The 27,203-nt window shown below is 49.4% G+C and overlaps 1 protein-coding gene across 1 annotated transcript in view; it reads left to right on the top strand.

Annotated features, from left to right (window-relative positions):
• The window catches only part of TEKT5 (tektin 5), a gene marked incomplete at its 5' end in the record, with an annotated part of 32,995 nt that extends 11,152 nt beyond the window's left edge, over window positions 1-21,843 (top strand). Inside the window, 3 exons of the mRNA XM_081131177.1 lie at window positions 2,213-2,435; window positions 18,674-18,828; window positions 21,510-21,843. Coding sequence (XP_080987303.1) covers window positions 2,213-2,435; window positions 18,674-18,828; window positions 21,510-21,726 — 595 coding nt within the window. The 3' untranslated portion in view covers window positions 21,727-21,843. The remainder of the gene's footprint in view (window positions 1-2,212; window positions 2,436-18,673; window positions 18,829-21,509) is intronic.
• Between the last annotated feature and the right edge of the window lie 5,360 nt (window positions 21,844-27,203).

Below are 27,203 nucleotides of genomic sequence, written 5' to 3'. Positions count from 1 at the left end.
CTTTGCTATGAATTAACTGATGATGCTGATGCTGATGATGGTGATGATGATAGTGTGTGTCTTTTACCTGACGTTTGCTGTGTCCCAGGCCTCCTGCTGAGATCTTTACACACAGCGTCTCATGCATCATAAATATTTATCTAGTGTTGACTATTGTCAGGTGCTGTGATCGGGGCTTCACATTTAGTCACTCGGCAACCATGGGGTTAGGCACCATTATTACTCCCATTTACAATGAGGAAACTAAGGCTCAGAGAGGTGAAGTGACTGGTCCACACTCACACAATAAGGGGCAGAGCCGTGATCTGGGCCCACATTGGATGGACACTGTGCCTGTGTGTGTTATCCAGATGCCTTTCTGCCTCCCCAGCAAAACCTGCCATCTCTGCCGTCTTTCGTCTTCAGAGGACACAGGCTACAGAAAACCCGTCCCACCCCTACCGAGGCGCACCACCTGGGAGGAGACAGGCTGCCTCTGGCAAATTCTCCCCAGGGAGAAGTGAATTAGCCAGTTATTTTCTCTGGAGCTCAGCTGCCTGCTCCAGAGGAGGGCGAAGGCTCAGAGGTTGCCCCACTCAGCAGCAGGGTAAATCTGCTGGTCTCTCTCTGCTGTCCTCAGAGCCGCCTCCTCATCTCATGGTGAGTAGCTGTGTCACCTTGGAAAAGACACTTCACTTCTCTGAGCCTTGGGTCTTTGTTGGACGAAAGCTCTGGATGAGACACAGTACCCTCTCCCATCTCCAGAAGCCCGAGACCCCTGTTTATTGCTTGGTTGTTTTTTTTAACTTCTTCGAAAGCCAGGCAAAGCCACCATGTATTATATACGTTTGAAATTTCTATTCACCATGCAATCTAAGGGCTGTAAAACATCTGAAATGAGACCTCCATTTCAGAAAATTCAGTCTCTTTTTCCCTACTGCCTGAGTATAAAAATCTACTTTACTTGGCAACTGGAGAGACTTCCTGGCTAGAAAAGACCTTGAAAAGAACCTAGTCTGCTTTCCCAGGAACTGAAGCCCCCAAAGAAAAGGCTTCCCAGGGACAACACCCTCGCTTGTCGGTTGCCTGTCGTGGGGTTTCTATACCTGCAGGAAGAACTTTCTGGTGCCTAAGCTGAATCCCTTATGAGTCATGCCTCTGAAACCCTTCCCCCTTGCCCTTTCTAACGCAGCCTGCATCTCCATTCAGCCCCTAGATTCGTTCCTGGGCCGCCCACTGTGGAGGGGGCTGCCCTTGGCCGGCTGCCTTTCTGGCTCTTTGCCACCTGGTTTCCAGTTGAGTTCAGCCAATAAGAGGGACACCAGCAGAGGAGAAAGATGTTGGGGACTTATCTTCCCTGGCTCCCTCTCTCCCTCCTCCCCAGTGATCCCCCAGGTCTCCTCCTCTCTTACCTGTCCCTCTCCTCTTGCCCTTCTCAGCCGGGGTGGCGACAGCCTCGTGCCCTTGCTGATCCATGAGCACTCTCAGAGTGTAAACCCGGCCTTCCCCTTCTCCCTCCCTGGCCCATAACGGCCACACTCCATTTGTCTCTCTTTCATCATCCGGCCCCTAAATTCCTTCATAGCACATAGCACCCTGTGTAAACATCTTTATTTATTGTCTGTCTCCCTCTGCTACCAATGTACCGCCACGAGGTCAGGGCTGTTGCTGTTCTTGTTTACGGCTCTACCCCAAGTGCCTAGGACAAGGCTTGGCGTGTGGTAGGTACTCAAAGAACATTCGCTGAACAAATAAGTTGGTGCAAGTAGCATGGCCACATGCACACCCCTGAGTGAAAGGGACCCGCAGCCAGCACTGTGCCCCCGTCTCTTGTTTTTGGCGGGGGTGGGGGTGGGGGTGGGGGTGGAGGAAGTGTCCCGGAGAAGAGCCTTTCTGGGGAATCTCTCCTCACCAAGGCTGCAGCTGCCCCCTCTAGGCTGCAGTGGCTCACCTGTAAAACGAGGGCGTTGGATTAGCCTGGGGGGCACGTCTAGAGGCATTTTTGGTTTTCACATTAGAGAGGCAATGCTATTGGCACCTGATGGGTAGAGGCCAAGGACACTGCTGGTAAGCATCTTACAGTGCAGGGGACAGCTCTGCCATGGCAGGGTCCCATCCCTGACCACATGTCAAGAGCGCCAAGGCCAAGCAACCCTGGATTCAGAGGTCCCCAAGGCCTGCCCCACCCCCCTGATCCTAACCTGTGTTGAATTCACCCTCGTGCCTCTTGCAGGATCTCGGTGCCTGAGACCTGGGCCAAGTTCAGTAATGACAACATCAGGCACTCCCAGAACATGCGGGCCAACTCCATCCGGCTGCAGGAGGAGGCCAAGAACCTCTTTGAGACGCTGTCAGATCAGATGTGGCAGCAGTTCACCAGCACCAACCTGGCTTTCACCGCCCGCATCTCCGAGGTGATGGACGTGAAGAATAAACTGCAGGTGCAGCTGGCCAAGGTCAGTGAGCGAGTGCGCCCGACGACCGCTGTCCACTCCGCCACAGCCTCGCCGTCCTCCCGTGCTCAGGGCAGCTTTCGGCCTCTGAAATGGTCCCACCTGATCCACAGTCTGTGAGCGCGTCCGGCCCAGAGGCGGGCAGGGGCTGTGAGCTTGCTAGGATTCCAGCCTCCAGGGGTAAGTCTTCCTTTCTCCTGGATGTTGGAGCATGGAGCTTGGCCTGGCTGTCACCACAGCACCCAAAGGCTGCCGGTGGCCCCCAGGGCCGAGGGTAGGTGTGGATATGGGAGCCCCAGGAACTGGGTCTGAGCAGGTCTACTCTGCTCACATCAGCATCTTTGAAAATGTGTCCTTTTGACCTTCAAAGGCTTTCACAGCATCGGGACCCTGTGCTGAGGAGTGGGGTGCTTTTTGAATTTGGGGAGTAGGAAGGACTGTCTCATTCTGTCACTATCTCCAGTGACTCCCACACTGACATGCCCCTTTCACGACTCCCTTACTCCGGTGCCTCATGCTGTTTCACACCTCTGGGAAGTTATTCTCTCTGCTCCATATAAACGGAGAGAGTCTGTTGGACGCCAGAGCATCCTCCTGGTTCAACCACTGCTTAGGGTACTGCCTGGCTTAGTGTCCTACACAGTAGACATGCCTTACGTCTGTGCCATGAAGGAAAGGAATTACATTTTTTAAAAAAATGATGCATGGATGAGTGAATCCTTTTCATTTCAAGCATCTTTCTTTCTCTTCTTAGTAGGGGAAATTATTTTTATATTATGGTAAAATATACATAAAAATTACCGTTGTCTTAGTCCATTGAACTAATATCAGGAAAATACCATCGACTGGGTGGCTTATAAACAACAGAAATTTATTTCTCGCAGTTCTGAAGACTGGGAAGTTCAGGATCACGGTTCCGGCAGACTCGGTGACTGATTCATAGACTTGTCTTCTCCCTGTACCCCCACAGGAAGGGCGCTCTGAGAGGTTTCTTTTATAAGGTCACTTACAAACCTGCCAATGACCTCGTCACCCCTCAACAGCCCCATCCTTAGTACTATCACAATGGGGGTTAGGTTTCAACCTGTGAATTTGGGGAGACGCAAACTTTTAGTCCACAGTAGCCACTATTAAGAGTGCAATTCAGTAGTGTGAGGTACCTTCACGTTACTGTGCCACCATCACCACCATCCATCTCCACAAGTTTTTTTCACCTTCCCCAACTAAAAGAACAATAGTCCCCATTCCTCCTTTCCCAGCCCCTGGCAATCAACATCCTACTCTCTGTCTCTATGAACTTGATTACTTTAGGTACTTCATTTAGGTGGAGTCATGCAGTATTTGTCCTTCTGTGGCTGACTTTTTCGATTAGTACAATGTCTTCAAGTGTCACCCATGTTGTGATCTGTGTCAGAATTTTCTCTTTGTAAGGCTGAATAATATTGTCCATTGAATGTAGAGACTATATTTTGTTATTTATTCATCTGTCGATGGACGCTGGGATTGCTTCCACCCTTTGGCTGTCGTGTAAGCATTTTCTTTTAATGAGCATTTCATTGGGTGGATCAGATACATTTCGTTGTCATGTTTAATGGCACAAAGTCTGAGGCCTGGTGATGACTTGGGAAGGCTCCTTTGGTGGGTCTTGGTGGCCCACCTGTGAAACAGGGAGTAAGAATTCCTATTTGCCCTGCCAGGGTGGCTCGGTGGGTTGGAGAGTCATCCCATAGACCAAAATGCTGTGGGTTCAGTTCCCAGTAAGGGCACAGACCCAGGCTGCAGGTTTGATTTCCGATCAGGGCGCAGACGGGAGGCAACCAATCAATGCTTCTCTCTCACTTCGATGTTTCTCTCTTTCTCCCTTCCTCTCTAAAAAATAAATTTAAAAAAACATATCCTTAAGTGAGGGTTAAAAAAAAGATTCCTACTTGATGACATTATTGTGGGGATTAATGAGTGGATCTCTGTGGAGCTTGTAGCACAGTACTCGGCACATGGTAAACACTCAATAAAAAGGTAACAAGTATTATTATTATTATCAGTGGAAAGGAAAAGGGTCCTTTGGGTAGAGGTGGGGAGCAAAACCTTTTCCCTTTTGAAATTTCTCTGGAGCAGTTTTGAATGATTACAAACAGCCTCATCGCTGCTGATCAGAGAGTTTTTGCAATCACATGGATTTTTATTAATAGTTGTTATATAAGCACCAGCTGCTTTGCAAATAAGCCTGCACCCATTTGAGATGTACCAAACCCCAACAGGATGCTACTGCCAACACTGCCTGACCAAGGACTTGTCTTTGGCTTTTCTAAGATGGTAAAAGAAGGAGTTGATGTGATGAAGATAAATACATGGCAACCATTTCACCTTTCAGCAGTCGGCTTCTGCTGGAGGACTTGACATACTCCCTTTAAAATTTTAACTGTTAATTGTTGGGCTTGGCCTGGTTCCCCTTGGCAAGAGGCATTTCTGGAAATTCTAGGCCCCCACCCTCACCTGTGCTGAAGCAATTAAATCATTGCCCGAGTGGTCATGGGAATCCACTTTGAAAGGCCTGGTCTACACAGCATCCCATGCAGACATGGAATCCCCCAGTGGCTTGGGAATGCGCAGACAGCCTTAGCTGTTCACCATGATCCCAGGGTTCCATCCCCAAGGCCACACCCCAAACCTTACAACTTGTCTTGGGTCCCTGTCCTTTGTCCTTGTGCTTTGGGGTATCTCTTGGTCATATTGACCACCATTAGAAGAGAGGCTGGTGACTTCTCTGGGCTGAAGCAGTTGACCATTGAGTGGGAGGCTGCCTTTGAGAACCTATCCCTCCTGACAGCCAGGGTCCTGGGGGATCTCCAGATAAGCATAAGTCCCCACCTGCATCCAGTTACCCAGCTGAGTGTGCCTTTTAGGGGGAGGACTCTAAATGTGGGGAAAAGATGCCAGGAGTTATGGGGAGGAGGTCTGGGGACAGGGACACTGCAATAGTGCAGCACTTATTCTAAAGTTGGAGGAACTCGACCCTGGCAGGGGAAATGATAGCAGACGCATTACGTGGACACAGCGTTAATATCATTGAATCACACAGTGAGGAAATCATCCCTTCTTCAATCCTTCTTCAGTCCTTGTGATGATCGCAAGAGGAAGGTCTTGATCGGAGGCTAGAGTGCCTCCCTCACCGCTTTAACACCCGCTGGTCTCCCTTTTACAGAGTGTGGACCTCAGGCTAGGAACTCTGGGAAGGCAGCAGTGTCCAGCCAGAGCTGAAACAACATAGTTTTACTTTCCTCTTGTTTCATGCATTTTTATGGTGATTCCCACTTACGGCAAATGTTGCTGATTTCCCACTGATGATAGTGATATAGAGTGTTATTTTTAAATAAACACATTTAAGACTTTTTAAAATGAATTTATTTGAAGAAAAGATTGTTAACCATGTTACAAGTGGTGTGAAGGGATATGGCAAACATGGTAAGGACGGTCGGTGACACTTAGAAAACAGCAAGGTAGGCCTGTGTGTCTCAAGTATTACCGCATGAGCAGTGATCACCAGTATCACCTGGGGACTGCATCAAAATGCAGATTCTGATTGAGCGGGTCTGGGGTCGGGCCTGAGAACCTGCATTTGAACTGGGTGGTAGGAGGTAGCTGGAGGGTAGGTTGTAGAGTGCTTTGGCTTTGACAAACCTCTGGGTAAGCAGCCATCTCCTTCCCTCTCCCTCTCTCTCCTTCCTCTTTTCTTTTCCTTCTTCCCTTCCAGACTCAGAATATTAGGAGAACCAAATCCTTCCAAAAGACAAACCTGGTCATCTAATTCTCATCAGATTTTCTCTAATTGCATTTTGCTTCCCAGCTTCCCAGCCAAGTCCAGTCATTCCTCCTGCACGGGATCAGACCAGCTTACCCCATCACACAGATGGTGCCTGATTTGTGCAGATGCAAACGCCCCTCTGGGGTTCCTGCCACCCCTCTGCAGTGTGTGCCTTTGAGTCAAATCTCATTTTCCCAGCTTGGTTGTTAATGTGATTGGAGCAAATGACAGTATTAGCTGTGAAATCAGGATAAGCCAGGAGCACAGCCTTGATCAGGTTGTCAGAGTATCAGATAAACTGGATTTCTCTGCGTCTTCTCTGCAGCTCACCCCACGTGCTGCGGGCTCCCTTGTAGTCAGAGGCGGCCAACAGGAGGAGACAGCTTCACCCTCAGACTCTCACCCTCCCACCTGCTCCACTGGGAGCCCTCTCATCTCGGTCCGTGGCTCTGACTTCCAGATGCTTCCAGGGGCTTCCAGGGGCTTCGACTTCCAGGTGCTCAATCCCAAACCTTGGAGTCCACTTAGATGCCTCTCTGTCTCCCAGCCCACATCCACTCCATCAACAGATATAATTGGTTCTACTCTCCGAATGCCATCACTTCTCACTCCCTCCTCTGCCTCCCCCTGGCCTGGGCCTCCACCACCTCTTGCCTGGATTACTGCTGTTGTCTCCTAACTGCTCTGTTTGCTTTTGATGTTGGCAACTGATTAGCTGGCTGCTAGTTACAGGGCATTTGATCCTTGAGTAGGCCAACTAGATTTACAGAGGAAAAAAATTCAATTACTGTAGATTCTTCAGAAAACCTCGAGAGTTTAGCCAGAGAGTGTAGGCAGCAGGCTCTCTCCGGGCGATGCCCACTGTGTCTGCGGGTGACCATCTTCACTGCGGCCAGGCCGCTCTGCACCCCGTTGTCATGAGAATTTCTCAGCACCGCTCACCTTGGCAACCGCAGGGCCTCTCGAAACGCATGGGGCGAGGTGCGTTCCAAGTGAATGTTGACGGAGCGGTTTAAATCAGAGGATAAGCACAAGAAGTCCACATGTTATTTGGTTCCTCACATTTTTCTCTTAACAGCTTTATTTCTACTTGACACATAATTAGATGCATGTATTTCAAGCGTACAATTTGAGGGGTTATGACTTTTTTTGTCATGAGGTCACTACCTCAATCAAGGTAGTGAACAAATGAAATCCTTGTGCCCCTTTGTCACCTTTCCCTCCTGTCCTCCTCCTGATTCCCACACAGCCCCTGATCTGCTGTCACTATAGGTTAGTTTGCATTTTCTATGAAGGGAGAAACATCCTATGCACTCTTTTTTTATTCGGCATCTTTCACTCAGCATAACTGAGATTCCTAGTTTATTCCTTCTTGTTGCTGAGGAGCGTGTATTGTATGGATATACCCTAGTATGTGTGGTGCCCATATTCCACCATTTGTCTGTCCATTCACCTGCTGATGGGCAGTAGGTTGTTTCCAGTTTGGGGCTGCTATGAACATTTGTGTACAGATTTCCAGAATCTCTTGAAAAATTGGTAGCTCTAGCAACTCTTTTTTAAAAAAATTGATTTTAGAGAGAGGAAGGGAAGGAGGGAGAGGGAGAGAGAAACATCAGTGTGAGAGAGAAACATTGATTGGTTGCCCCCTGCATGTGCCTTGACCGGCAATTGAACCCGCTACCTTTTGGTGTGCGGGACAATGCTCCAACCAGCTGAGCTACACCAGCCAGGGCTCTAGCAACTCTGAGCCTGCTGTTCTGCAGGGGAACAGCAGGAAACAGTTGAGTAACCACTGCATCTCTTGGGACAGGGCCTGGTCTCTCAGTCTGCCTTAGTCTCCACCACCTCCATCCCGGCCCACTTCACTCACTCGCATCACTTGCCTGGGCCCCGCAGGCTTGTGCATTGGCGTGGTCTGCTCCACGCATCAGAGGAAATGCAGGAAAGCAGATGTATAATAGCGGCCAGGCATGGAAAGAATTGAACAGAACACAGAGGGGCTAGGAGTTTTAACCTTGAAAGGCTTTGCTCTTATGCTGAAGGTTCTTTGGGGTTTGACTTCCAAGGGGTCATTTACACCAGCAGAACCCTGGGAGGCAATGCCAGGGCAGGAAGGCAATGCCAGGGCAGGAAGGCGTGGGGTCTGAGGGGTGAGGGTCAGTGATCAGAGAGCCCCAGTGCCTGCCGCCAGCCCCTCTGTTTGCCCAAGGATGCCTGGAACCCATTGTGGAGTGGGAAATGCTTTTGTGCTTTGCAAGCAGCCGGATCCTTTCCAGCACTGGTGCCGCAGCCAAGCTACTGACTGGCTCATTTCTAAAGCTGGCTCAGCCCAGGGGAAGTGGAGCCCCTGTGCCCCAGGGGCAGTCTGGTGAGGAAGGGCAGGGGCCACAGTAAACACCATTGCATCTCGGTGAGAAAGTTCTCTTCAGAAGTTTTCCTTCTGAGTGTCCAGGAGCAAGGCTGATGGATCCAATCTGTCAGTTCCTCTCTCTTTCATTTGCCATCTCTGTTTCTAACAGCAAGGCATCAAGCCTCAGGCAGGCTCTGAGACTTTGAAATTCAACAGAATCTAGCTAAAACTAACTTCTTTTTTCCCATTTTCTCTATTGTTATGGGACTTTATTAATGGCAAGGGATACTAGCTCTCCACTTCCATATAAACATTCCATTTCAAATACATTTGTCAAAAGCTGAAAAGGGAGTTGATTTGAAGGAAAACATTAAATAAGTGTACAGATAGCATGTGAGCTTAGCAAGTTAACTCTCAGGGAGAGCGTCAGGGCCACGTGTGGTCGGTCTCTTAGCCTGAGGCTCACTGAGTGCCAAGAGGAATCAAAGGCTCTCTAGTATCACATGAGCTCAGGTCTCATCACTGTACCAGGGCGACATGTACGTGGGGACACCCAGCATGAGGGGGTCCACGGGAGCTCAGAGGGGTGTGGTGCATCACCAGAGTCTGCCCACAGTGGCACTGTGCCAAACGGGAGAGGACCTGCTGGACTCAGGGAAACAGCCAAGGTCCAGGGGTGGGAAAATAGCCAAAAAATGCAGGAAGTTGGAGGGACTAGACAGGATGGGGCGAGGAAGAGCAAGGGTCAGCACGGCCGGGTGGGAGTGGGGCAGCGCAAACGAGGCTGCAATGAGCGCATTTTGTGTACCCCACTGATACTCAAGCAGGCTCTTCCTGCCCCCTTCCCACTATGCTCGACAGTTGGGATAGCCCATCATATGCTTTGACTGGATGCCCTGGGTGGGCCGGTCATTGGAGTTGGTTCCTGCTGAGACAGGAATATAAGAGGCAGCCTGGAAGAAGCAGAAGGTTGCCTGGGCATCTCCTGGGCATAGGTATGTCCCAGCAGTGTCCTGACTTCTTCCAAGCTGTGACTTGTCCACCTTCGGGGCCTCGGCTGCGTGCCTGCTGGGGACCTGCTGCCCAGCCTTGCCTGCATTCCTGGCCTTTGCGTGTGCTTGCCCCAGCCTGGTCCCAGTTCCCTTCCATCTCGACATTCTTCATGCCCCAGGCTGCAGTGCACACGGCTGGGTTCAGGTTTGGCTCTAGTGCTTCCTGGCTACGGGACTCAGGTCAGGTTGCCCCACCTCTGTGCCTCAGTTTCCCCTTCTTTCAAATGGGAGTAATGATCATAGGCAAATATTTGTTGTCAGAATAAGGGCAGCAGCCGCAGTCACCTCATAAGTGCTCAGTGAATATTAGCTCTAAAGATGGTAAAAAGCCATGGTCTGATTTATGACCTGCTGAAGGGGAGGGACAAGCAAAGTGATTGAAAAAACATGGCATCTGGAATCAAAAGACCAGGGTTGAATTTTGGTACAGCAAAGGGATCTTGGGAAAGATCTGAATCTCAGTTTCTTAATCTATAAGAAAGAAATATTCCCTACTGGCTGTGAGGTTTGCAAGAGAAGGTAGAGCTGAGCAGGTCTGATGTTTGGCTGCACACTGGAATCACCCAGATGCTGGTGTCCCATCTCTACCGATTCTGATTTCATTGGTTGGGGTGTGGCCTGGGCATCCAACCTTTAAACTCTCCCCAGCCAAGAGTTGAGAGCCAGAGGTTCAGAGTTCAGACCAGTGGTTCTCAAGCTATGCTGTCCTTGGACCAGCAGCAGTGGTGTCACCTGAGAACTTCTTAGAAAGGCAAATTCTCGGGCTCCATCCCAGACCTGCTGAATCAGAAACTCTGGGGCCCAGCCACCTGAGTTTTAACCAGTCCTCCAAGTGTGTCTCCCAGGTGTAGACATGCAACAGATGCTTGTGAATGTCTTCCCTCCCTCCCTGAAGCAGATATTTACTTAATAAATCTAGTGTACCAGACTCTGAGTTAGGTGCTGGGGATACAGCATGAATAGGACAAGAGCCTCTGCCCTCAGGGGGCTTATGTCTAGTGACAAAGACTGGCTTTTAAAAATTAGTAGATGCACAATTAAAAATTGTGATGTGTAACAAGGAGACCCTCCAAGGCCCAATAGTGGATTACCATGAATTTTCAAAGACTCATACACATGTCATCTCTTATCCAGCATAGAGCCCCCACCCGTTTCTAACCCCCTCCAGGATTTTCAGGACCCCTGACCCGAGACGGCCTCTAAGCAGCTGAGATTTGTATTGGCCTGGCATTGTCTAGAGGCAGCTGGCCACCTGGATAGAAACAGCTGTGAGCAGGGCTTGCCAAACATCTGTCCTCCAGAGTAGTAGTTCTCACCGAGGGTGAATTTACTCCTCAGTGGCATTTGTCAGTGTCTGAGACATTTTGGTTGTCACAACTCAGTGTGTGTGTGGGGGGGGGGGGCAATGTGCTACAGATAGTGGGTAGAGGCCAGGGATGCTGCTAAACACCACAAGACACAGGACAGCCCCCAAAGAGGGTGTGGCCCAAAAGATCAAGAGTGCCAAGTTTGGGACACCCTGCAGCCTTCCAGTCCTGAACCTTAGGTGAAGTCTCACCGGAGCACTCCTCTCCCCCTCGCTCTCCTTGCTCCTGGGCTTGATTGCACTCGAAAACCTTCCACCATGTGACCAGAAAAGGGACTCCAAGCTGCCTTCCCACTTCCTGAGTTGGGGAAGCTGCGCTGAGCCAGGCATCTCCTTGGAAACTCCTTGGCTCTGTGCAATTTGGAAAACAATAAATTTGCAAGGTTGCACAAAGCATCTAGAAACCGAGACCCGGCTAGAGCTGCTAAATTCACTTTTCCCTCCACATCAAAAATAATTTCCTGGCTTAGAGACTTTCTCTGCTGTCACAAGACAAGACTCAGGCAGATAGTTTTACATGGCAAACAACCCAGCCAAACACTCCCCTCCCCCCCAAAGGCTTTTTGGGTTGGATTTCTATTCTGGCCAGGAACATCGGCACTTTTCTGCTGAGCCGAGCTTGGTTTCATCCGAGGCAGACCTGGCAGTTGCCTTTCACACCCCAGACGTGGCCAGAGTCCATTTCCAGGGCAGATCTCACTCTTTCTCCACACCAGGGCTGGGGTGTACCTTCAGCTGGTCCCCAACAAGGCCTGAGGGTGGAAGGTCATGGTCTAGTTTACCACCTTCTGCAAGTGGAAAGAGAAAGAAGGGAAACATTCCCCATAACCACAAAAGACATATTAACCTTCCTATGTGTAGCCAGAGTTCCAAGTACTTTTGTTAACTCATCTTGCCCTCCCGCAACGCTATGAAGAAGGCGCCATTATTAGCCCCATTTTACAGATGAGGAAACAGAGGACAAGTGACTTGCCTCCAGCATACCCTCTCCCTGCCCCAGCTAGTAAATAGCAAAGCCAGGATTTGAATTGGGTGTCTTGCTTTAGAGTTCATGCTGTAAGTTAATGTGAACACTTCCCCACTCCCACCAGCACAGCCTAATGACAACATACAGGTAACTTCCAGATGGGTGGTTCTCGAATGGGACAATTTTGCACCCCAAGGGACATTTGACAATGTCTAGAGATGTTATAGCTGGGGTATTACTAGCATCTACTGTATAGGGTTCAGGGGTGTACAGGACAGCCCCAGGATAGAGAATTATCAGCCCAAAATGTCAACAGTGCCAAGGTTGAGAAGACCTGGTCTCCTGGCATTAAGGTTTGATTTTTTTAAAATGGAAGAAGAAAGAAAGGAGAAAAGGTAGAAAATAGAAAGATTGATGGGTATGAGGATGAGTGGATGGATGGATGGATGGATGATGATGGATGGATGGATGGAAAGGAAGAAAGAAAGGAGAAAAGGTAGAAAATAGAAAGATTGATGGGTATGAGGATGAGTGGATGGATGGATGGATGGATGGATGGATGAATGGATGGAAAGTGCTGAGGTTGAGAAACCCAGACCTATGTGTGCTGGCCACAGTGCTAAGCATGGGCACCTAAATCAATCCTCACAGTCACCCTGTGAGGTTGAGACTGTCATTATCTTCATTACACAGGTGGGGAAACTGAGACTCGAGGAGGTGTGGTGGCTCCCAAGCCTGCCTTCTAGGAGCCCCCCCGTTCCAGGGGCTGGGCTGGCTGAAGTCTGTGAAATCTGTCCTCTCCTAACTGAGCTCACTCCTTCGATGACTGGTGCTCCCCATTTTGCCTGTCGTATCTCCTGTGACCTTAATTCCTTGGCATCTCTCCACCCCCCTTGGTGTGAGCCCTTCTGCCTCTCAGTTCTCACTGGCTCCTGCCCTCCGCCTCTGTCCCCTCTGCCTATTCTCCAAACAACGGCCGGAGAGATCTGCCTCAAAGGACAAATCCAACCATGTCCTTCTCCACCCTAAAACTTTAGTGTGTATAAGATCATCATTTAAAATCTTTTAAAATGCAGATTTTGTTGGCAGGTCCAGCTGCGGTGGGGCCTGAGATTCTGCATTTCCGACAAGGGCTCAGAGCCCCATGATGTTGGTCCACGGGCCACAGTTCGAGTAGCAAGGTGCAGCCTTGGGCTGCTTAAAGGGAGCAGGACTTCCTTTGTGATGGGCTATAGCAGGGCTCTCAAACTACTGGCCCCAGGACCAAATGGCCCCCACTTGTTTTTATAAAATTTTATTGGAACACAGACACTCCCTCCAAACATTTATGTATTGTCTGTGGCTCCTTTTGTACTACAGTGGCCAAGTTGAGTAGATGGGAGACCATATGGCTCATAAAGCCTGAAGTATCTGCCATTCAGACCTTTACAGAAAATCTTGTCCACTGTGTAGCAGGTCTTCACAGGGCTCTGCAGGGTGTGTATTGGGACTGCAGCCATTGAAGGGGGTTAACTTGCAGACACACACACACACACACACACACACACACACACACACACACACGCACCCTTGTGCGTGCACAGCTTTACCTGCAGCTGACGGGTCTCAGGCTGATCTCTGAGGATACGGCTCCAGAGGGTGGGGGGACTGATGATTGATCAGAGCAGGTACAGGGCACTTAACCCGATCCAGGAGCACTTGCAACACCCCAGCCAGAGAGGAAGCCCAGGCCTTGAGCCCCCATTTTCTGGATAAGGAAATCGGGGCCGCGCAGCCTAGGACTCTGAGTGGGGCTGAGTTGCACAGCTGGTTTGTGTTAGGGCTTGGATGGGAACCCTGGTCTCCTGACTCCCTGCCCATGGCTTCTACCTCCCAGGCACCCTGTGTGGAGGCCCCTGCGGCTGGGAGTCTGCCTGGAGGGGGATTGGTTAGCAAAGAAAACTTTGGTTGGGGGAAGGGGATGGCCCGCCATAAGGAGGATGTTCCTCCCCGCTTACACAGGCGGCCCCTGCCTTGACCCCTTACCCCCAAATAAGTGGGTTGTTGGAGGTTAAGCCGGAGCCCTGGATGGAGGGCTGAGGGACTTTCAAGTCGCCTGCAAAGACAAATTCCACCAAATTCATCTGAGTTTCCTATTGTCTTACATTAAAGAAAGAAAATAAGACCAGTGATCCCAAAGGAAAAATCTCCTAACAGACTAAACATTACAGGCTGGGGTTGGCATAGGATGCAGGGCAGCCCCATGGCACTTGCAGGCCCTAGACCCAGCACTTCACACACATCATCTCATTTAACCCCCCAGCAGCCCTGTGGGCGAGCTGTTATTATTATGCCGCTTTACCCGCAAGGGAACAAGTCCCCACACAATGTCTGGCTCCGTGGAAGGGGCTGCTGGTTCACAATTGTGGAGGCACAGAGAAGTCAAGGGACCAGTTCAAGGTCAGCCCGCAGGGAAGAGGGGGAGCTGGAATTGGAACCTAGAGCTGTGTGACTATAGAGAGGCTCAGTCAGCTGAAGTGACCTGCTTCACCCCCACCCCCTCCATAGGCTGCAAGTGGGAGGCTTAGGACCCCCCTCCCCAGCCTCCCAGCCTTGGCTGGCGGGCAGCCTGCGGCAGACAGGGCGCAGAGAGCTGGCCTGGGAGCCAAGTGAGGTGGGAACTCCACTCCCAAAGGAGTTGCTGCTCCGCCAAGGCTGCGAGACTCCTCCCATGGGGTGACCCCCTGGGCCAATCCCCCAGCGCCCCGCCCTACAGTCCGGGTGAGCCAGGCTGAGCCCTGCCCCAAGGAGCCTTTCCCCCTAGTTCTTCAGCTTTGTGAGAACAGAAAGGTTCCCTGGGGACCAAGGAGAGGGGGCAGCTTCTAGGGCTCAGGGCAGCCATTCAGAACTCAGGGACTAGGGGACAGGGGGAGAGAGGGAGGAAGGATGCAAGGGTCACTCTATCTGGGCAAGTGAAGGTAAGGAAAGGGGCATATGACTTTCTTGTGGCATTTTCCAGGGTGTGTTTGTGGGTGAAACATGCACACACAGCATACACACACTTGCTTTTTGTTTTTTAATATGTCTTTATTGTTTTCAGAGAGAGGAAGAGAGAGAGAGACAGAAACATCAATGATGAGAGAGTCATTGATCGGCTGCCTCCTGCACGCCCCCAACTGGGGATTGAGCCTGCAAACCAGGTACGTACCCTGACCAAGAATCGAACCGGGGTCACACTTGCTTTTTAAAGAGCGGACTCCACACCACTGCTCTGTGTGTGACTACAAAGGATGCTTGCGTCTCTCCAGCCAAGTCCCAGCACCTAGGGGGTTTATACGCTCGCTGAGGCTTCCTAGAGCTCCTCTCAGGCCCAGCGCTAATCGCCTCCTCTCCACCCTATGGACGGGAGTGATGATTATGATCTCTATTTTACTGTTTGCTGGAAAGGCTCAGAGAGCTTCAGACACTTGCCTAAGGTCACCTGGTGTGGACGTGCTGGGTCCGGGATTTGGATAGATCCAGGTAGTCAGATGCCAGCATCTGTACTCTTGTCTTAACCAAACACCCAGAAACAAGTGTTCATTGAACACCTACTGGTTGGTCAGTTATAAATTATAGTCCCCAGGGACCCTGGGTGAAGACACCCTCCAGTGTGTACCGAGGAGTGGATGTGCTGGAATATGCGGGTCACCCTTTTAGACTTGGGGCTCTTCTCCCAGGGAACATCATGGAATTTGAGGTCCAGGGGCCAGGCTGACTTGGAGCTTAGAGGTTGGTGGGCCTGGCTGGCACTTGGAGCCTGTGTTGGCACCAGGCAAATCCTTAGCTTCCTCCTGAGCATGAAGGTCAAGGCTGCTCTGTCTCCAACCCCTGTCCCTGCTCAGCCCACTCTGTCTCTGCCTTCTGGCCCTTGGGGGTTGAATTCCTCAAATTCTGGAGGCCGAGTCACCACACCTGGGGCTTCTGGAAGGACATGCTGGCAGGACTGGGGGGGTACACGGCTGCAGGCTGGCAGGACTGGTTGGGGGGCAGGGGCTGCCCCAGGACAGAGTATGTGTGTGGCTTTTTTTCTCCCTTCTAATGAAGAGGACCCTGGCTGTGAGTGACAGAGGCTGGACAAGAGGTTACAGGGAACATTTTTGGCAGAGTACACACCCCGCCTGGGCAGATTTGCTTTGGATGTGAGTCACTGATTGGTTCTAGAGCAGCCAATTGTGGAAAATCCCTAATGTTCTAGAAAACCCACAGGCAGGCCTACTCAAGAAATGCCAGGGGGCCAGGGGTGGTAGCATGGAGAAACAGGCAGCAGTCGGTTCTAGTCCCCCTACCCCTGACACACAGGGGCACGCACACACACATACACACACACCCCACCAGGTGCTGCCCTAAGGAGGAGATGGGAGGCCAGGGACTTCACAGTGGCCCCCCCTCGATTCTCTCACCTGCTGTATCTAAGGACCTAAAGTACCTGGGAGACAGTGTGATATGGGGTTTCACAAATTCAGTCACTCCCAGGTCACATTCCTAATTTTGCCATATCCATGTGCCACCTGGGCTGTTATTTATATTTCTGTTTAAATCGAGTCACTTAAAAATACATTCATTGAAACTGTGTTTATATCGCTTCTATAAATGGAAAACCAACAGCACGTGCCCTAAGTAGAAAGATGCATACAATGCAAACAGCAAACAAGTTAGCACGCAGCTGGAACCTGTTGTCTGCAGAAGCCTCTTGATTCCATAGCATCTCTCTCTGTCGATCGAGGGACATGAGCATGTGTTGGAGAGGTGGTGCTCACTGAAGTTCCATCTGGAAGTGTTCAGCAGGTTTAAAATAATTGCTAAGTTCAGATCTCTGGGGCCTCCCATTCATTGTACCGCTGCGCCCCTGTCTGTTCCCTGTGCTCCCGCAGGAGTTCCTGGAGAAGTGAAATGAACTTGGATGTGCCTCACACATGGCCACGTCCCCCAACAATGCCCTGCACACTAAAGGCATCTAAAATGTGTTTTTAACAGAGGGGTTGGAAGGAACTTGAGCTTCTGTAATGCTAAAGAAAGCACTGTCGAAATTGTGGTTAGCGCTTTTCTGAATAATAAATGTTTGCTGCCTAAAGGTGCAAATGAATGCACTTACGCTAGAATGTAAGCTCCGCTCCACGTGGACAGGGTTTCCTGTCCTGTCCACTGCTATGTCCACAGCCTAGATTAGTGCTTGGCACTTAATAGGTGCTCATTTTTTGAGCCAATGAATTAATGAGTCCATAAATTAATGAATGAGTGGATGAAGAAATGACTGAGCACATGAATAACTGTCAGTTTTTTCCCCATGGACTCCAGAGACAGGCCTTTTGTAAAGTTGAAGACCCTGGTGAGGCTGGCCAAGCCTTGAGCTGGGAGCCAGGGGGTGGAGAGAGCAAATAAATAAACCAAGATAAAGGCAGACTCAGGGTTCCTCTAGAAGCAACTGAAGGTTCCCCTAGAAGCATCTGAAGGTTCCCCTGGAAGCAGCCCTTACTGGCAGCTGCTTTTGATGGGCTGGGGCAGGGCTGATGGTAGGACCAGCAGCTAAACTCTCAGTAATGTCCTCCCCCCACCATCTCAGCAATAGCCCTGCCCCACCCCAACTAGGGACATCTAGATGGCAGAGTGAGGGGCTGTTTCCCACACTGGGCAGTATGGTACCAAGGAGCATTTTTCATCTGTAGAAGGCTGGTTTGTCTTCTGTGCTAGGCCGGGTGGTGCTTTCTGAGCTTCGCTTGTCTTCGACCTGCTCCCCTTCCAATGGGCAGGTTTCTGGAGAAACTCTCCCGGTCTTCTAGAGAGGTCCTCCCCACTGGAGTGTTTGCCCAGCAGCTCAGGTGCTGGACCAGAACATTTTTATGGGTAATGTTTAACCAGCGTGTGGTTGCATCGTTCTGGTTCTACGTGGCTCACAGGGGACCCATGGGGGGGTGGCCTTCCTCCTCGTGGTGGCTGTGGTGGCTGAAGGAGGCAGAGCAAGCCCCCTGCCCTCCCATAACTGCCACCCTCCTCTCAGTCCAATAGGAAGGAGGCACCCTTTTGTCCTCATGAAGTAGAGAAATGCTCTCTTTCCAGGCTTTTTTCTTTAATAGGAAAGCCAGGACTTCAATTCTTCGGAAAAAATTCTTTTAAGCAATTTCTTGGTGCCCATAGAATATGAGCCCAACCCAACTGAAATAGTCATCCAGTACCTATTATGATTCGTGAATATTTCATAGCTCACGAGAAAGGGGAAAACAACCTAGATTAATTCAGATTAAAGTGGATTTACAAATCGACTATTATTTGGGGGTTATCCATATTAATCTTAAAAACCTCCTCCCTCCCTCCCTCCCTCCCTCCCTCCCTCCCTCCCTCCCTCCCTCCCTCCCTCCCTCCCTCCCTCTCTCCTTCCCTCCTTCCCCCCCATTACTTTAATTGAACATTAATTAAATGTTCAATTAACATTTGAACATTGAACATTAATGGGCTAACTCCAGTGGATATTGGAGATAGAAAACAAACCCAACCATGGCATCTGCCTCTCCCCACTGTTCACAGTGGGCTGGGTAATGAGAGGTGCTGAAGCTACTTTCCCAAGACCGTGTTAGGAAGAGAGTGGTCCCTGCCCCCCAAGGTTGGAGAAGGAGTCATTTAAGCATCCGAATGGATGCTGAACTATTAGCCCCACACTCTCCCCATGACACCCGCCATGTCCCCCGCAGACGCTGCAGCAGATCTTTCAGGCAGAGAACACCATCACGCTGCTGGAAAGGTCCATCATGGCCAAGGAGTGCCCGCTGAAGGTGGCGCAGACGAGGCTGGAGTACAGGAGCCGGCGCCCCAACGTGGAGCTGTGCAGGGACAACCCACAGTTCAAGTGAGCAGGGGAGGCTGGACGGGGTGAGGGGAGTCCCAGAAAATCTGGGTCTGAAAAGGGACCGTCCACCAATCAGGGCATCTGGTCTCACAACTCAACAGGGCACTGAGTTGGGGTCTGGAGTTCTGGGGTCCCCTTGAAAACCTCCCATCATGGGGAAGGCCCGACCCTGTGCACTGAAGCCATCCCAACGGCCTAAACCAGGGACGGCTTTATATCTCCACTGTGTTTTGGGAACCCCCCTGATTTCCTCTGAAAGCTAAGGAGAGGTGCCCTCCCAGGCAGGGATGTGGCCTTTGGCCCATGGTTGCTTTGCCCTTTCTGCATCCAGGCTCCCATGCAAGAGGCGCCCAGCTCGCATATCATTCATTCTCCATCTCTGTCTTTGTGCAGACCTCACCCGTGAACATTGGGCCAGCTTCCTGCTTAGAGAAGGAAGGGCTGCTTCTGTTGATAAGGGGCCTCCTCATAGTGGGGGAGGGGGGTGAAAAGCTCACGCAGGCCCAGGAGCAGGGGTTGTGAGCGTGGAGTCGGAGCTTGGAGTATGATGCTGGCCAGGCGAGGAAGGACCATCACGCACCGGGGGCCTTTCCCACGATGCGCTGTGGAGCTGGGGCAGGCCACCTGGCTGCTCTGTTCCCTGGGGACACTGTCTTAGTTCTCCATCGCCATGTAACAAATTCCCCCACAGCTCAGCGGCTTGTCCTCCTGAGCCTCGATGTGGAGAAGAGAGCTGAACTAAAGGGAGGGAGGGAAAATGCTCCGGGAAAGCACTGGTGGCTCCATGTGATGGTGTCTGCACAGCCCCAGTTACTGCCCAGATACACAGGAAACAAAAGCTGGGCGTGTGTGTTGTGGGTGTGTGTTGTGGGTGTGGGTGTGGGTGTGGGAAAGCGACCCCTGGCTTTGAACTTGAAGGCCTGGTGGCCTGCTCCTCAGCCTGCTGCTGACTTGGAAGGGTTACACCCCCGGAAATGGGTGCAGTGTGGCCAGGGCCGCACCCTGCTGGGCCAGAAGGGGTCCAGGTCCTCGGGGAGGGGTTGGGGGAGGCTCTCCTGATCCTTCCTCCACCTGGTTCATGCTTCTTAGTTGCTTAGGTTGGGCTCTGGCCCCTCCTGGGACAGAGGGCTCTGAGAATCCACTTGTCCACCCCAAGGGGCTTCCACAGAACAGGCCTTTAGGAGAGTGGCCAGATGTTGTCCTGGAGGACCTACTGCTCTTAGACAAGCTCCCTGCCTCCCCATCCACCACCGGTGTCACCGAGAGGGGTAGATAGGCTGCATGAATGGGATATGTTTGGCTCAGGAGCCCCAGGCAGTGTGCTTGTGTGTGTTTGTATGTATGGTGTGTTTGTGTGTCTGTCTCTGTATATCTCTGTGTTTGTGTGTGTAGTATATATATGTGTATGTGTATATGTGTGTGTGTATGCTATGTGTGTATGTGTATAGGTAGCATGTATACGAATGTGTGTACACGGCGCGTTGGCAGCTGAGCAGATAATGGGACTCGAGCTGTCTGTCTTCTCCAGCAGCTGAGCTGCCCATCTCAGCGTTACCTTCCTTGCCCCACATTCCCCCCACCACCACCTCTGGGCCTTCTTTTTCCTGGTTTTCCTACAGGTGGCCCCTCTGCTGGACTGGAAGGCCCATCCATGCCCAATCCCCAGAATGAATGCCCATTTAAATTTGAATTTAAATTAATTAAAATGAAATAAAATTTAAAATCCAGTTACTTATTCACATGAACCACATGTAAGTAAGTGTGGTTCAAGTGATCAGTGGTCAGTGGCTGAGGGCTGTCTGGGGGATAGCACAGAACAGAACATTTCTGTCCCGTTAGAAATTCTGATGGACAGCACTGATCTAGAGATCCCCAAGGAGAGAAGTGTGTCCAGGTAGCTTCTGCCACCTCTCTAGCTCCGGTCATGGGACAGCTTGCCCTGATACCAGCTCAAGTCCTCCCAGTAGCACGTCCTCCAGTTTCATTGTCCCTTCTGCCCCACAGATGGGGCCATTGGTAGTCACTCCCTATCATCCTCCTTCCAGCCCTTGGTAACCACTAATTTACTTTCTCTCTCTATGGATTTGCCTATGCTGGACATTTCATATAAATGGAATCATACAATATATAACATTTTATGACTGTTTTTTTTCACTGAGCATAATGTCTTCACAGTCCATCCACGTGGTCACATGTATCTTGCTTCACTCCTTTTTATGGCTGAATAATATCCCATTGCATGGACAGGACAGATCACCTTTTGTTTATCCACTCATCTGTTCATGGACATTTGGGTTGTTTCCACCTTTTGACTCCTGTGATTAGTGCTGCTATGAGCATTAATGTACAAGTGTTTGAGTGTTTGTTTTCAATTCTCCTGGGGAGATGCTCAGGAGCGGAATTGCTGGGTCATGGTAAGTCCACATGTAACTTACTATGCAGCAGCCAGATTGTTTTCCTAAAATCCTGACTATTTCTCCCTCTCTGCTTATAACTCTTGGTAGCTCTGTTGTGCATTCACTTCCCTGCCTGTTCCACCTCTGTCTTCCCTGCCAGCTGACCCTTGCCTGTCTGGCTTACCACAGTCTCCCAGAACCTGGCACAGTTCCTGGCGGCACATAGTAAGTGCGCCTGTGTGGAACAACTGAGTGACCTGTGCCTTCTCCTCTGTCTCACCCCAGGCTCGTGAATGAGGTGTTCACCATCGATGACACGCTGCAGACTCTCAAGCTGAGGCTGCGGGAGACACAGGACACGCTGCAGCTACTGGTGATGACCAAGTGCCGGCTGGAGCATGAGCTGGCCATCAAGGCCAACACCCTCTGCATTGACAAGGAGAGGTGCTTGGCCATGCGCAAGACCTTCCCCAGCATCCCGCGTCTGGTGGGCTACACGTGAGCTGGCGCCGCTGGATCCTCAGTGCCCTGCTCTGCGCCAGTTCCTCATACGGCATAAAATTTGAAAGGCAAACAAATGAAATAAAAGTGTTGTTTTTCTCCCTTTCCTCTTATCATGAAAAAAAAAATATATATATATATATATATATATATATATATATACATATATGTCAAAAATAAACGTGCCCAAACCAAAGATCCTGGCACTCATTCCTTGCTGTAGAACCCGCCTCGTGGCAGATCCAGGAAGGAGACATTGTGACCCCTGGGATGGAGCAATGTGAGGTTGTCAGCATCCCCAGGAACAGAAGAGGCCATATTTCATAAAACCTGTTTGCCCATTTAGGAGCACAGTATAGACAGACTGTGGTGTCCAGAGACTGGACACTAGAGATGAGAGTCCACAGCCCACCTCTCAGGAGCTGTGGGCCTTGAACAGGCTTCCAACCTGAGTATTCTCATTTATATGAGATCAGTCTACGGTGGAGGCGATTGTCAGCTGTGTGGAAGAGTACAAAAAGTAGGATTTGGAGTCAGAAGTCCTGGGTTTGAAACTCGGCTTTGCTGGATTGGGTGTTTTAGAAATTGATATGGGGAAAGGAGGCAAAATCAGTTTTGTGGATGGGGCAGGAGGTGGCAGGAAAGGGTTAAAAGAAAGCTCTATGAAGAAGTGACATTACTTGAAAAAGTTAAATTAGAATTACTGTAAGACCTAGAAATTCTACTCCTGGGTATATAAGCAAGAGCACTGAAAACAAAGACAAAAAAACTAGCACACGAATATTCATAGCAGACTAATCACAATAGTCAAAAGGTGGAAACAACCCAAATGTCCATCACTGGATAAATGGGAAAACAAGATGTGGTCTAGCCATGCAATGGAATATTATTCAGCCATAAAAAAGGAATGAATGGCTTTGGGTGGTGGGCACACAACGCAATATACAGAACATGTATCACAGAAATGCACACTTCAAACCTACATAATCTTATTAACCAGTCACCCCTCCCCCGAAACAAAAGAAAGAAACAAACAATAAAGAGAAAAGAAAGGAATGAAGCGCTGATCCATGCTACAACACAGATGAACCTTGAAGACGATGCTAAGTGAAAGAAGCCATACGCAAAAGGTCACATATTGTATGATTCTGTATATATGAAATGTCCATAATAGGCAAATCCGTAGAAATAGCAGATTGAAGGTTGCCGGGGAGAGAGGCATGGGAAGTAACTGCTTAGTGGGTACAAGGTTTTATTTTGGAGTGGTGAAAATGTTTTGGGACTAGATAGAGGTGGTTGCACAATATTGTAAATGTGCTAAATGCCATTAAGTTTATTTTATATTATGTGAAATTCACCTCAATTAAACAAGAGGAGAAAGAAGTCCTATTGCAGCTGAGTTTTGAGTGATGAGGTTGAGGCAGAAGAAGGTGGAGTTTCTGGAGAGGGGAATAGTCTGGAAAAAGGCAGGGAGCTGGATGGAGGAGCTTTTGGAGAGGCCTGTGAACCATCTAGAAGGGTCATGAGGCCAGATCTAGTTTTGACTTTTTTCCTGAGGTCAGTGTTTCCCAAATTTTGTTATTCACATCAGTGCTTACGCGTGTTTAATGTGCATGTGAGAATCACCTGGAGACCTTGTTAAAATTCAGATTCTGAGTCATTAGGTCTGAGGCGGGGCCTGAGATTCTGAATCAAGCTCCCAGATGATGCTGACAGCACATGGACCACACTTTGAGTAGCAAATAACACCTCCTCAATTTTTGCCACAAACAAGAACCACCTTAACGATTATTCACTCCATCTTTTAGATTGTTGCACTTAAAAAAAGTCCATTTATTTTATTTTTAAAAATATGTTTTTAAATTGATTTTAGAGAAGAAGGGAGAGGGAGAAAAACATGGATGTGAGAGAGAACATCGATCGGCTGCCCCCCACATGCACCCCTGACCTGAGGACACTCCCTGACCAGGAATCGAACGGTGACCCTTAGGTGCTAGGGATGACCCTCAACCAACTAAGCCACACCGGCCAGGGCAAAAGTCAATTTATTTAAAAGCAAATTTATAGCATGACTGTAGCAGGAAACCTGCCTTGCCCAATGTTGAACAAAACAAAATATTGTTAATGATGTCTGGTTAGGGAATATTGTCTGTCCAAGGTAACATTACCTAAAATCTTTTCTTTTGTTCAAAAGGGAGAACAGCCAGCAGGTCCTAAAGAAGAGGTAAAGACCGCTTAGCGTTCAGGGGAGACTCTCCTTGAGGCAAATCTGCTTGAAAGAGGAGAGAAAAGTCAATTTTCCTACAAACTAGTAGGGATCCCTAAAGTGGGGATGCAAAATGGCCAGATTGGTGTTTTAGCAATAATTCCTTCATGAGGAGCAGAAGAAATTTGGAGGGAGGTGGGGACAAGCTGTTAGAATTGCAGGCACAGGGCAAAGAGGGCCTGGGTTAGCACCGGTGCGTGAGGAATATTCATGGGGTGGGAGCCAGAATCCTCTGAGTGTGGGTTGTCAGGGGCAAGTGGGAGACCAGATGGGGCAAAGATGCCAGGCTAGGGCAGCCGGTGCTTGGGACTGCACCCTAGAGGAGGGGAGGGAGTGGGCAGTAGATAGAGGCAGAGGGAAGTCGATTGACTCTTGCACACGTGGAGTTTGACTCATGGTCCTGAGGAGTGTCCTGGTGTGTCTGAAGGGCAAGTGGCAGTGTGGTCTTAGAGCTCAGGCCAGGGGCTGTGCCTGGGGATGTGGGAGAGATCCAAAGCCTCGGGCACAGGTGGCCTGGAGCACGGAGAGCCTCGAGAGTAAAAGAGAGGTTCACGGGTGGAATGTGATGCTGGGGTGGGCGGGGCCCGAGGGGGGAACAGAGAGAGCACAGCAAGAGGCCAACTGCCCGAAGAAGCCAAGTCAAGGGGCCTCAGGAAGAGCTGCAAGGATGGGGCTGTTCGCAGGAGGAATAGAGAAAGCCCTTTGGAAGCAGACATTCTAAATAGACCAGTGACCTGGACATCCACGGGTTTTACATTTTTGAAAAGCAAATTGGCCTGGCCAGGCTTGGCTCAGTGGCTGAGCTTCGACCTAGGATTCCAGAGGATCTGGGTTCGATTCCCGGTCAGGGCACATGCCCGGGTTGCGGGCTCGATCCCCAGTCGGGGGCGTGCAGGAGGCAGCCGATCAATGACTCTCTCATCATTGATGTTTCTATCTCTGTCTCTCCCTCTCCTTTCCTCTCTCTGAAATCAATAAAGATACATTAAAAAAAAGGAAAAAGAAAAGCAAATTGGAAATACGTGTCAAGAGCCTTAAAAAGATCCATACCATTTGGCTTATGAATGCCTTTCTTAAGACTCTGTCATTAGAAAATTGTCCCAAATGCGTTAAAGATTTATCACAGGCAACCTTTGAAAGTTATTCAACAGCAGGGAGCAGTTAAGTAAATTATAGCACAACCAAGTCATGAGTATTAAGTAGCCACAGAAGGGATGCGCACCAAATGCTCAAATGCTGGAGGGATAGGCTCGTGAGGCTGAGAGTGCGCAGGAAAAAAGATTGCACTGGAATGTTAACAGAGCCCATGATAAGCAACTGCTGGGCTCTTATTTGTTGATATTGTGAATTATCTAGGGTAAACATGTGTTCCCATACTAATCAGGAGGAAATGCATTTTTAAATAGACTTTTTATTTGGCATTCATTTTTTGATTTATGGAAAAGTTGGGGAGATGACACAGAGAGTTCTCATTTACCCTTCAGCGCCTTCCCCCGACGCTGGCATCTTATATAACTGTTTGCTATGGTGCATTTGTCCAAGCTAAGAAATGAATTAGTGCATTTCAAACTCCAGGATTTGTTTTTCCACCATGTATCCTCCTTCTGTTCCAAGATCCAATTCCAGGTACTGCGCTGCGGTGAGTTCTGAGTCTCCTCTGTCTGGGGCCTGGCCTCAGTCTTTCCTTGCTTTTCATGACCTTGACGGTTTGAAGAGTGCTTGTATTTGTAGGTGTTGGTCAGATGCCCCTGGATTTGTGTTTATCTGATGGTTTTCTCATTAGTCTGGGTTTAGAGGCTTGGAGGGAAGTGCCCTTGTCGTCCCTCATATCAGGGCGTTCATGTTGTCCGCATGATGTTCCTGGGTCACTTGGTTAAGGTGGTGTCTGCCAGGTGTCTCCACTGTGAAGGGACTGCTTTTCCTTTCTATACTCTATTTTTTGGAACTGAGTCATCAAGTTCAGCCCACACTCGAGAGCAGCTGGATTGAGCTTCACCTCTTGGAGGGGGAGCATTTACGTATATTATTTGTAACTTTTCTCTAATAAAAGTACGCCCCTTCACCCTATTTATTCTATCACCTATTTGTATCAATATGCACCCATGGACATGGAGTTAATACTTTGGGTTACAATCCAATACTAATTTAGACAGAGTGGGGCAAAAGTAGGTTTACAATTGCTTGTATGGAAAATAAAACAATAACTAATAAACAATAATATAAAAATAAACTGTGCTTCACGTACTCACAACTGTAAACTTACTTTGGCCCCACCTTGTATGTACTATTTATCGTGTTGTTCAAATTGTTCCATCTCTGGCCATTGAGAACTCTTTCAGGTGGTTCCTGTGTCCTTTGACATGCCCCCATCCTTTCGTTTGTTTTTCTGAGCACTTCCTTATTTTCTGGTATGATAAGATGCTCCAGGCTCATCTTGAATTTTTTTTCTGCTTCAGCCTAGAATCAGCCATTTCTCCAAGGAGCCCTGGTTTCTTTTATTGGAAAAATAGTATTTAGAAATCAAGATCTGGGTGCTGGATGTGCTTGTTGTTAAGAAGTTTTAAAAAAATATTTCTTATTGTGGTAAAAATCCACATAACATAAACTTTATCATCTTAACCATTTTTTTTTCTTTTTTTTTGTTGTTTAAAATATTACAGATGTCCCTTTTTCTCCCCAATGACCCGTTCCACCCCGTTCCTTCCCCCTCCCCAGTCCCTCTCCCCACCATTGTCCATGTCCTTGAGTTGTGCATATATGCATATAAATTCTTTGGTTACTCTCTCCCCCTCCACCCACCAGCCCTTCTCCATCCCTCTGACATTCGTCAGTCTCGGTATTAAATGCATCCACAATGTTGTGCAGCCATTACCACCATCAGTCTCCAAAAGTCTTTTCATCTTGTGAAACTGAGAGTCTATACTCGCTAAACAATAATTCCCCATTCCTTCCTCCCTCCAGCCCCTGATGACCACCATCTACGTTCTGTCTCTACAAGTTTGACTGCTCTCAGTACCTTATATCCACAGAATCATACAGTGTTCTTTTTGTGTTTGGCTTATTTCACTTAGCATAATGTCCTCAAGGTTCATCCATGTTGTGGCATATTTCACAATTTCCTTCTTTTTATAGCTGAATAATATTTCATTGTGTGCATCGGTCACACTTGCTCACCCATTCATCTGTCGATGGACACTGGGGCTGCTTCCACA

This window comes from Miniopterus schreibersii (genome assembly GCF_964146895.1).
Source record: "Miniopterus schreibersii genome assembly, chromosome: 3".
In the NCBI taxonomy this organism is placed as follows: Eukaryota; Metazoa; Chordata; class Mammalia; order Chiroptera; family Miniopteridae; genus Miniopterus; species Miniopterus schreibersii.
This window is presented reverse-complemented; position numbering and strand designations above follow the sequence as displayed.